Source organism: Oncorhynchus mykiss, chromosome 31, assembly GCF_013265735.2.
Source record: "Oncorhynchus mykiss isolate Arlee chromosome 31, USDA_OmykA_1.1, whole genome shotgun sequence".
NCBI lineage: Eukaryota > Metazoa > Chordata > Actinopteri > Salmoniformes > Salmonidae > Oncorhynchus > Oncorhynchus mykiss.
In genome coordinates this window covers 16,765,347-16,777,516 of record NC_050571.1, presented here as the reverse complement: position 1 = coordinate 16,777,516, position 12,170 = coordinate 16,765,347, and the positions used below count along the sequence as shown (strand labels likewise).

General features: G+C 45.3%; 1 protein-coding gene across 1 annotated transcript in view; it reads left to right on the top strand.

The window, feature by feature from the left end:
* LOC110504653 (autophagy-related protein 2 homolog A) overlaps positions 1-12,170 on the top strand; it is a 45,017-nt gene that overhangs the window by 6,032 nt on the left and 26,815 nt on the right. The window contains exons 12-24 of the mRNA XM_036969695.1: positions 104-202; positions 333-491; positions 1,527-1,800; positions 1,891-1,963; positions 2,125-2,293; positions 6,890-7,032; positions 8,489-8,613; positions 8,849-9,003; positions 9,244-9,394; positions 9,569-9,753; positions 9,889-9,969; positions 10,090-10,196; positions 10,318-10,410. Of these exons, the coding sequence (XP_036825590.1) occupies positions 104-202; positions 333-491; positions 1,527-1,800; positions 1,891-1,963; positions 2,125-2,293; positions 6,890-7,032; positions 8,489-8,613; positions 8,849-9,003; positions 9,244-9,394; positions 9,569-9,753; positions 9,889-9,969; positions 10,090-10,196; positions 10,318-10,410 (1,814 nt within the window). The remainder of the gene's footprint in view (positions 1-103; positions 203-332; positions 492-1,526; positions 1,801-1,890; positions 1,964-2,124; positions 2,294-6,889; positions 7,033-8,488; positions 8,614-8,848; positions 9,004-9,243; positions 9,395-9,568; positions 9,754-9,888; positions 9,970-10,089; positions 10,197-10,317; positions 10,411-12,170) is intronic.

Genomic DNA, 12,170 nt, shown 5'->3' with positions numbered 1-12,170 from the left:
ATCATCTGAGTATTTCTACACACCATTCAACAGAACAGTGTGCTACAGCATGGGCTAGCATTGCCAGGATATAACTCCTCACTCCTCTTTCCTCCTCCTCTAGTTGCTCCAGTTCCAGCGTGCTGGGATGTTCACAGTGGGAGATACAGCCAGACCCTGTGCACAGCTACACTACAGTCTCACAGAGAAACACCTGCGCAAGGTTAACCATGACAGTGTCCATGTTGTGTGTTGGCGTCATGTTCAAAAGCTAATATATCATTAATTCAGTCTGTTTTGGTTTCCTCCGTTAACCTGCTACCCCCTCCTCCTGATATGTCTCTGTATTGCAGGGGAGGCAGCGTGTGCAGCGTAGAGACAGTGTAGTGAGGGTAGAGTTGGGAGAGCTGAGTGCTGAGTTGGACCTGGACATACTGAGTCGACTGGAGCCTCTGAGCAGAGCCTGCAGCCACTGTCCCACACAGACCGGAGGAGGACCCGTCCACACACAGGTAAACACTTAGCAAGCCACCAGCCACTAAGAGGACCCGTCCACACACAGGTAAACACTTAGCAAGCCACCAGCCACTAAGAAGACCCGTCCACACACAGGTAAACACTTAGCCAGCCACTAAGAGGACCCGTCCACACACAGGTAAACACTTAGCAAGCCACCAGCCACTAAGAGGACCCGTCCACACACAGGTAAACACTTAGCAAGCCACCAGCCACTAAGAGGACCCGTCCACACACAGGTAAACACTTAGCAAGCCACCAGCCACTAAGAGGACCCGTCCACACACAGGTAAACACTTAGCAAGCCACCAGCCACTAAGAGGACCCGTCCACACACAGGTAAACACTTAGCAGGCCACCAGCCACTAAGAGGACCCGTCCACACACAGGTAAACACTTAGCAAGCCACCAGCCACTAAGAGGACCCGTCCACACACAGGTAAACACTTAGCAGGCCACCAGCCACTAAGAGGACCCGTCCACACACAGGTAAACACTTAGCCAGCCACTAAGAGGACCCGTCCACACACAGGTAAACACTTAGCAAGCCACCAGCCACTAAGAGGACCCGTCCACACACAGGTAAACACTTAGCAAGCCACCAGCCACTAAGAGGACCCGTCCACACACAGGTAAACACTTAGCAAGCCACCAGCCACTAAGAAGACCCGTCCACACACAGGTAAACACTTAGCCAGCCACTAAGAGGACCCGTCCACACACAGGTAAACACTTAGCAAGCCACCAGCCACTAAGAGGACCCGTCCACACACAGGTAAACACTTAGCAAGCCACCAGCCACTAAGAGGACCCGTCCACACACAGGTAAACACTTAGCAGGCCACCAGCCACTAAGAGGACCCGTCAGAAAGCCACTAGCCACTAAGATGAGCCATTTGATAATGGTTGATAAGGATTTTGATATGCCTGCCTCACAATTGAAGTTAAATTGCAGGTTTTCTTTGTTTACATTTTTTATTGGAATATTCTCCCCTCTTTTTCCTCCAACTCTTCTCCCATCCCTCTCTCAGACCCAGAGCAGTGAGCTGCACTCCTCTCTCTCCCTCCTCTCGCCCCACGCCATCCTTAAGCTCCGCTTCCCCATCCCGGACCTCCGGCCGCTCCCCTTCCGACGCCCGCCTTCCCAGAGAGCCATGCGGCAGGAGACCCTGGTACTGGAGCTGTGTGACCTGGATATCTGCTCCCAGGAGGGCCTTGACCTCCAGCCAGATCACCATGCACCCCCTGTCCCCTCCCACAGCTCCCTCACACAGCTATTGGAGGCCAGCTTCAGTGACATGCACGGTGAGGAACACACACACACACAGTCGAATATACATACACACACAGTAACGGTCACATTTTGAGCAATTGTTTGTTCATTGTCTCTCTCAGGAACGTATGAGGGCTGGGAGGGAGGCTCCTTCCCCTGTATCAGAGTCAAGAAGAGTCAAGACTCCATGGCCAAGTGAGTGTGTTTCTGGAACATTTGTTTTAGGAGAGTTTGTTTCACTTGCTGTGTCACTTGAATTGAATGTCTTTCATCAAAAACCTACTGTACACCAATTCCACAGCTGTATAGTATACATCTCCCTGTCTTTCTTTGTCTACCTCCCTCCCTCTCTCCAGACTGTCAGTGCGTGTGAGTGGAGGAGAGGGTCTGGGGTCAGCGTTAGGGGGGGTAGGGGTGGGTCTGATGAGGGACCTGGGCTCCATGTCGTTTGAGAACCCCTGTGAACTCCGAGAGAAGACCAGCTCTCCCTTCTCCTCCAACCGCACCATGTTCGAGACTGAGGAGGTACCGCACCATCCCATCACAAACACCTCTCTCACCCCTGGCCATTTCTCTCTCACCCCTGGCCATTTCTCTCTCACCCCTGGCCATTTCTCTCTCACCCCTGGCCATTTCTCTCTCACCCCTGGCCATTTCTCTCTCACCCCTGGCCATTTCTCTCTCACCCCTGGCCATTTCTCTCTCACCCCTGGCCATCCCCCTCTCTCACAACTGGCCATCCCCCTCTCTCACAACTGGCCATCCCCCTCTCTCACAACTGGCCATCCCCTCTCTCACAACTGGCCATCCCCCTCTCTCACAACTGGCCATCCCCCTCTCTCACAACTGGCCATCCCCCTCTCTCACAACTGGCCATCCCCCTCTCTCACAACTGGCCATCCCCCTCTCTCACAACTGGCCATCCCCCTCTCACACAACTGGCCATCCCCCTCTCACACAACTGGCCATCCCCCTCTCACACAACTGGCCATCCCCCTCTCACACAACTGGCCATCCCCCTCTCTCACAACTGGCCATCCCCCTCTCTCACAACTGGCCATCCCCCTCTCTCACAACTGGCCATCCCCCTCTCTCACAACTGGCCATCCCCCTCTCTCACAACTGGCCATCCCCCTCTCTCACAACTGGCCATCCCCCTCTCTCACAACTGGCCATCCCCCTCTCTCACAACTGGCCATCCCCCTCTCTCACAACTGGCCATCCCCCTCTCTCACAACTGGCCATCCCCCTCTCTCACAACTGGCCATCCCCCTCTCTCACAACTGGCCATCCCCCTCTCTCACAACTGGCCATCCCCCTCTCTCACAACTGGCCATCCCTCTCTCTCACAACTGGCCATCCCCCTCTCTCACCCCTGGCCATCCCCCTCTCTCACCCCTGGCCATCCCTTTGCATGTAAATCTCTCATGGCTTAAAGTGGAAGAGATTGACTTCATCCATACTTGTTTTTGTAAAAAGTGTTGACAAGCTGAATGCACCGAGCTGTATGCTTAAACTACTAGCACACAGCTCGGACACTCATGCATACCCCACAAGAAATGCCAACAAAAGTCTCTTCACTGTAATACATAGAGCCATGGCTACATTGAACTTTTCCACATCAGGTACTTTTCCACAACTATTTCACATCAGGTAACTAATATAAGCAGTATAATCATATTTTTTTAAAAACTGATAAAAATACACCTTATGGAACAGCAGTGTCTGTGAAGAGACATGCACACACACACACACACACACACACACACACACACACACACACACACGTAACAGTACCAGTCAAATGTTTGGACACACCTACTCATTCAAGGGTTTTTCTTTATTTTTAGTTGTAAAATAATAGTGAAGACATCAACATTATGAAATAACAAATATGGAATCATCATATAAACATGTATGGAAATATGGAATCATATATGGAATCATCATATAAACATGTATGGAAATATGGAATCATCATATAAACATGTATGGAAATATGGAATCATATATGGAATCATCATATAAACATGTATGGAAATATGGAATCATATATGGAATCATCATATAAACATGAATGGAAATATGGAATCATATATGGAATCATCATATAAACATGTATGGAAATATGGAATCATATATGGAATCATCATATAAACATGTATGGAAATATGGAATCATATATGGAATCATCATATAAACATGTATGGAAATATGGAATCATATATGGAATCATCATATAAACATGTATGGAAATATGGAATCATATATGGAATCATCATATAAACATGTATGGAAATATGGAATCATGTAGTAATCAAAATATATTTTTGATTCTTCAAAGTAGCCACCCTTTGCCTTGATGACAGCTTTGCAAACTTGGCATTCGCTCAACCAGCTTCACCTGGAACGCTTTTCCAACAGTTTAGAAGGAGTGCCCACGTGCTGAAGACATGTTGGCTGCTTTTCCTTCACTCTGCGGTCCAACTCATCCCAAACCATCTCAAATGGATTGAGGTTGGGTGATTGTGGAGGCCAGGTCATCTGATGCAGCACTCCATCACTCTCCTTCTTGGTCAAGTAGCCCTTACACAGCCTAGAGGTGTGTTGTGCAAACCAGATGGGATGGTGTATCACTGCAGAATGCTGTGGTAGCCATGCTGGTTAAGTGTGTCTTGAATTCTTAAATAAATCACCGACAGTGTCACAAGCAAAGCCCCCACACACCACCACCTCCATGCTTCACAGTGGGAACCACACATGCAGAGATCATCCGTTCACCTACTCTGCATCTCACAAAGACACTGCGGTTGGAACCAAAAATCTTACATTTGGACTCAGACCAAAGGACAGATTTCCATCGGTCTAATATCCATTGTTCATGTTTCTTGGCCCAAGCAAGTTTCTTCTTCTTATTGGTGTCCTTTAGTAGTGGTTTCTTTGCAGCAATTGGACCATGAAGGCCTGATTCACGCAGTCTCCTCTGAACAGTTGTGTTTGTTGCTACATTTACTTGAACTGTAATCTGAGGTGAGGTTAACTCTAATGAACTTATCCTCTGCAGAAGAGGTAACTCTAGGTCTTCATTTTCTGTGGCTCTTGGTGTTTTTTGCAACTGCACTTGAAGAAACTTTCAAAGTTCTTGAGATTTTCCCGAATTGACTGACCTTCATGTCTTAAAGTAATGATGGACTGTTGTTTCTCTTTGCTTATTTGAGCTGTTGTTGCCATAATATGGACTTGGTCTTTTACCAAATAGGGCTATCTTCTGTATACCACCCCTAGGGTTGCACATTTTGGGGAATATTCAGAGATGGAAACTTTCTGTGGGAATATATGGGAGTTAATATGACTACCATTTAAATGTAGATGTTTTTTACATTGGATATATTTACCATACCATATGGAGACAGAAACAAACCTTTTACCTTATCATAAGTAGATATAATTGCAAATGATTATCCTTCCAATATATATATTTTTTAAATATTTAAGTTACATATTGAACTTTTAATTAAAGAGTTGACTCTTCGAATGGGAGGATTTCACTGAACAACTAAAATGAATATTGAACAATCCCCAGTGATCCATCGCATCTCTCAAAAAGTCCCTTTCCAACCCTGTTGAGGATGGCTCGTTGTCAGGCTCAAAAAGCCTCAGGTTTGCCCATATGGCCACCAATTTTTCAACCCTTGTATTGGTCAGCCTGATGAGTGAGTGTGTGTGTGTGTGTGTTCCCAAACAAGGACCAGTTGTGCTCTGAGGTGGCTGATGTTGGTGGGATTTGGAGGATGATGGAGACAACAGGGGAAAGAGCCTCAGATCCACAAAGTCCCTTCCACCAGGTGGCTGATGAGATATGTTGGCACAACTGCCATATTGCATCTCCATCCCAAGGCCCTTGCTTGAAAGTGTACTTCGCCAGACTGCCAAGAACCTTGCCCTCATCCAGGCCAAGGTGGCGAGACATGGTAGTGATGACACCATAGGCCTTGTTGATCTGTGCACCAGACAGGTGGCTCTTGCCAGCATTACTTGGGGTCCAACATGTACACTGTGGCATGGATGGGCTTCAGGCAGAAGTCCTCACGCTTTTTGATGTATTTCAGAACTGCAGTTTCCTCTGCTTGGAGCAACAGTGAAGTGGGCAGGGCAGTACAAATTTCTTCTTTTACATCTGCAAGAGTCTGAACATCAGACAGGATGGCATCAATCTGTGCAATTAAAAAAATAAAAAATAATGTTTAAACCTTTAATCAACTAGGCAAGTCAGTCAAGAACAAATTCTTATTTTCAATGATGGCCTAGGAACACTGGGTTAACTGCCTTGTTCAGGGGCAGAACAACAGATTTTTACAGCGTCAGCTCGGGGATTCCAACACTAACCACTAGGCTACCCTGCCGCCCCAATGGCCACTGCTATAGATTTCAGGCTGCTTACCACTCTCTCCCAAAATACATCATCCAGGAGGATCCTCTTGATGACACTGTCCATATCAGCAGACTGTGATATGGCCATTTCTTGGAGAGACTCATTCCCCTCCAGGAGATTGTCAAACATGACAACACCACTCCAACGGGTGTTGCAGCTTCAATGTGGTGCTCTTATTCTTCTCACTTTGGTGAGGTAGATTTCTGCTGTAACTTGATGGCCCTTCACATACCTAACCATTTCCTTGGCTCTCTTGTAGAGTGTATCCATTGCATGAGCAGCACAGCCAATGGGTGTGATGTGAGGGTAGGACTCCACTTTAGACCAAGCAGCCTTCATGTTCGCAGCATTGTCTGTCACCAGTGCAAATATCTTCTGTGCTCCAAGGTCATTGATGACTGCCTTCAGCTCATCTGCAATGTAGAGACCAGTGTGTCTGTTGTCCCTTGTGTCTGTGCTCTTTTAGAATACTGGTTGAGTGGTGGAGAGGATGTAGTTAATTATTCCTTGCCTGACCATCCCGCTCTCACTCAATCACCTGACCATCCCGCTCTCTCACATAATCGCACACTTCCTGAAGATATTGGGGTTTTATTTGACCCATTTTCCGAAAGTCGCAGTCTAATCTTTTCTCATTCTCCCTCTCCTCCTCATCCTTCTGTCTACTTTCATTGCCCCCCCCCTCTCAGATGGTAATCCCAGCAGACCCAGAGGGGATGCAACAGTTCCAGTCTCAGTGTGTGTCTCAGTGTCAGTGTGTAGTAGATGTCTTTCTGCCCCTGGCCTACATCTTCCTGCCCAGCAAACAGGCCTTCCAGAGCATCTACAACAGGTCTGTGGGTCTCTTTTTCTTCTAGTTTGCTTATTTGTACAAAAAAAGTCAATGTACAGTTGAAGTCGGAAGTTTACATACACTTAGATTGGAGTCATTAAAACTTGTTTTTCAACCACTCCACAAATTTCTTGTTAACAAACTATAGTTTTGGCATGTCGGTTAGGACATCTACTTCATGCATGACAAGTCATTTTTCCAACAATTCTTTGGAGACAGATTATTTCACTTATAATTCACTACATCACAATTCCACTGGGTCAGAAGTTTACATACAGTAAGTTGACTGTGCCTTTAAACAGCTTGGAAAATTCCAGAAAATTATGTCATGGCTATAGAAGCTTCTGATAGGCTAATTGACATAATTTGAGTCAATTGGAGGTGTACCTGTGGATGTATTTCAAGGCCTACCTTCAATCTCAGTGTCTCTTTGCTTGACATCATGGGAAAATCAAAAGAAATAAGCCAAGACCTCAGATAAAAAGTCTGGTTCATCCTTGGGAGCAATTTACAAACACCTGAAGGTACCACGTTCATCTGTACGAACAATGGTACGCAAGTATAACCACCATGGGACCACACAGCCGTCATACCGCTCAGGAAGGAGACGCGTTCTGTCTCCTAGAGGTGAATGTACTTTGGTGGGGAAAGTTCAAATCAATCCCAGAACAACAGCAAAGGACCTTGTGAAGATGCTGGAGGAAACGGGTACAAAAGTATCTATATCCACAGTAAAACGAGTCCTATATTGACATAACCTGAAAGGCCTCTCAGCAAGGAAGAAGCCACTGCTCCAAAACTGCCATAAAAAAGCTAGACTACGGTTTGCAACTGCACATGGGGACAAAGATTGTACTTTTTGGAGAAATGTCCTCTGGTCTGATGAAACAAAAATAGAACTGTTTGGCCATAATGACCATAGTTATGTTTGGATGAAAAGGGGGGAGGCTTGCAAGCCGAAGAACACCATCCCAACCGTGAAGCACAGAGGTGGCAGCATCACATTGTGGGGGTGCTTTGCTGCAGGAGGGACTGGTGCACTTTACAAAATAGATGGCACCATGAGGGAGTAAAATGATGTGGATATATTGAAGCAACATCTCAAGACATCAGCCAGGAAGTTAAAGCTTGGTCGCAAATGGGTCTTCCAAATGGATATTCTCTCTACTAATTATTCTGACATTTCACATTCTTAAAATAAAGTGGTGATCCTAACTGACCTAAGACAGGGAATTTCTACTGGGATTAAATGTCAGGAATTGTGAAAAACAGAGTTTAAATTTATTTGGCTAAGGAGTATGTAAACTTCCTACTTCAACTGTATGCACTCACTACTGTAAATCTCTCTGGAGAAGAGTGGTCTGCTAAATGACTAACGAGCCAATGTGAACATTTTACAATCTCTCATTCTCTTTTTCTGTCCTTTCCCTCTGTCCTCCTCTCTCCATCCCTGTAGGATCAATAATGACCTGTTAATGTGGGAAGCCCCTCCCCCCTTAGGTTCTAAGAGCGACCACAGCCCCCTACACCGTCGCCAAGACGATGACAACTTCCAGCTTTGCAAGTCTGCCTTCAGACTAGGTGAGACCCCCATACTGAGACTTGTAAACCACTTCAGACTGGTCAGACACTCATTCAGAATTGGGTAATCCCTGGGTAGCAACTTGTTGACATCTTTAGTTCATTTAAATCTCTGATTTAAGATGGCTTGCCAAGTAGTATGAGTTGAGCATCTCTTTAGTCAGCACACCTGCAGACCATCTGAAATGTGTTGCTGCTCAGTAGTTCTATAACTGTGATGTTTCTGGTCTCTCAGACTCGGATTCCGAGGAAGAAGATGCTCAGTTCTACACAGCCGGTGAATCAACCAGACGTAGGCAGTCAGAGTCCCGCCCTAACCACACCCTCAGCCTGCTCTCTCTCACCATTGTCATAGGAAAGGGCCGCCTCCAAGCATTGACGGACAGCAAGGTGAGCCATTGATGAACCAGCTACATCTTACAATGGTTAACTAGGGATAGAGACTGGAGAGATTTTGGATCCTGGTTCAGTTCCTGACTGGACCTTACATAATGAGCGATATTAGAGCAAACATAAATGTAATTTGAATTTGAATTACAAAAATGGAATGATTGAATGTATATATACTATGACGCTTCTAAAGAAGACACTTGCTTAAATACATTGTTTTCTGTTTCTCCTCTCCTACAGGGAGAGACGGGAAGTCTGGAGGACCGTCATCATGGTGAGCTCCTATTGGACCTGGAAGGGGGGAAGATGTTCAGTGTGGTGCAGCATCAGAACAACCCCCATCTCAGCTTCCTGTGCCTGGAGAGCAGGAGGGTGGATCTCTACCACAAAGGTGAATGGAATGACCGTGTGATATCAGGCTTTAGGTCTGGTAGTACCTACCTAATCATGTGTAGTAGTGTGATAGTCCATGTTATCATGTAGATTTTAGTCATGAGCTAATCTCTTCTAAATGACTGACAGCCCTTTCCTTTCTAGCCACCAACCCTTTTCCTACCTCTCACAGCTGTAGTGAAGGACTCCCCTGTCCCCGGGCGGTTGGAAATGCCCAGCTTCACTCCCCCAGGGCATCTAGACCTTACCATTTACCCCACAGAGGTGGGGCTGAGCAGTGTGAGTGGCAGGGAGACTGAGGTCCAGATGTTATCCACAGCCATCAAAATCACCCTGGACCCGCAGAAGAATGTCAAGGTAACACGCGTATCTTCTCAATTATTCTTTGAATTAAATATCACCTTTTGATTGTGCTTATAGGTTAGCTGTGCTTATGATGAAGAAAGCTTAAGAAATATAATTAACTTAATTCTCTGTTTGTATGTTTTACAGGAGTTTCTGGTTGCCCTTCGTCTCCATGGTGCCACTATGCGACATCGCATGGCACAGACCAATCACAGCTGGCACGAACAGGTATGGGGATCCTAATAAATACTACATCTGAGATGCTTCAGGCACCTTACATGATTTGACTGTTTGGGTGTGTGTTTGGTTCGTGAGTCTTGTTGATTAGTCTGTTTTTCTTCATGACAGCTGGTTGATTTTTTGGATGTCATTGATGACCCGATCCTGGGCTACACATCTCCTGTAGTTATTACCGTCCTACACACACACCTGGCTACCTGCGTCGTGGACTACAGGTACACACACACTCACACACACCAGATTTACGTATGTGGACAAAGGAAGATAATACATTATTAACATAAAATTATTTTTCACTTCTCCCTTCTCTCCCCTTTGTCTCTTTCTGTCTTTCAGGCCCCTGTATCTTCCATTGAGGGTGTTGTTCACAGCAGAATCCTTCTCTCTCTCCAGTAACATCATAGTAGACACTGCCACCTTTCACCTCAGGTACAGTAACAGTGAACCTCAAAATATGTTCTTCCTTTAGTTCATTAATGGCCAACTGGTGGCCCCCCTTTTTGTAAGCCCAATTAAAATAAATAATCTATATTTTTTGGAACTCAGTCGGGGTCTCAACCTACTGTTGAGAGTTAGAATAATAGAATACACAAGGCGCAATTTCTAAATTTGGTTGTGCATCAGCAGTCACTTAATTAGGCCATCAGTTAGTCTAGCAGCCAGCTATCTAAACTTGGAGTAAGCATGCTTGAATTACTGATCGGGTTGGGACCCATTGATCATCAGTTAGTAGCAAAAATGGTATTGCTAACCTGAGGTAGAGTACTTGATGAAAAGCTGTAGACCACGCCATCTACCAAGAGTTTATCCAAAGTTTTCCTATCTGTCTATTTACCACCACAAACCGATGCTGGCACTAAGACCGCACTCAACGAGCTGTATTCAGCCATAAGCACACAAGAAAATGCTCATCCAGAAGCGACGCTCCTAGTAACAGGGATTTTAAACCTCTAGTGACACCCCATCCCGTGAACGGGACCGTTGTCATCATCTGACACTAATTAGCATAACGCAACGGACATAAATCTTCCTAGAAAATATTCCTATTCATGAAAATCACAAGTGAAATATATTGGAACACAGCTTAGCCTTTTGTTAATCACCCTGTCATCTCAGATTTTCAAAATATGCTTTACAGCCAAAGCTAGACAAGCATTTGTGTAAGTTTATCATAGACCAGCATAGCATTATGTCCTGCTAGCAGCAGGCAACCTTGTCACGGAAATCAGAAAAGCAATCAAATTAAATCGTTTACCTTTGATGAACTTCGGATGTTTTCACTCACGAGACTCCCAGATAGCCAAAGATTATTTTTGTAGGTGAAATAGCTCCGTTTGTTCTACACGTTTGGCTGAGAAATCGACCGGAGATTGCGGTCACGACAACGCAATTAGCTCCATAATATCGACAGAAACATGGCAAACGTTGTTTAGAATCAATCCTCAAGGTGTTTTTCAAATATCTATTCGATAATATATCAACCGGGACAGTTGGTTTCTCAGTAGAAGCGATTGGAATAATGGCTACCTCTGTACTTTACGCAAGATTTTCTCTGGGAGCATCATGTGACCACTTGCGCAATGTAGCCCCTTACGGGTATTCTTCAACATAAATGCGTAAAACTACGTCACAATGCTGTAGACACCTTGGGGAATACGTAGAAAGCGTAAGCTGGTTGATAGCACATTCACAGCTCAATAGGGACTCATTGGAACGCAGAGCTTTCAAAATATGGGGCACTTCCGGATTGGATTTTTCTCAGGCTTTCGCCTGCAACATCAGTTCTGTTATACTCACAGACAATATCTTTACAGTTTTGGAAATGATAGTGTTTTCTATCCAAAGCTGTCAATTATATGCATATTCTAGCATCTTGTCCTGACAAAATATCTCGTTTAAAACGGGAACGTTTAAAAAAAATAATAATGAAAATACTGCCCCTAGAGTCGCAACAGGTTAATGCAGGCAAACTTATATTAGTTTTACCTCATTTCTACCAGCATGTCACGTGTAGCCAGAGGGTGGAAAAAAACTCTTGACCATCTTTACTCCACAAACAGACGCAAACAAAGCTCTCTCTCACCCTCCATTAGGAAAATCTGACCATAATTCTATCCTCCTGATTCCTGCTTACAAGCAAAAACTAAAGCAGGAAGTACCAGTGACTCGCTCAATACGGACGTTGTCAG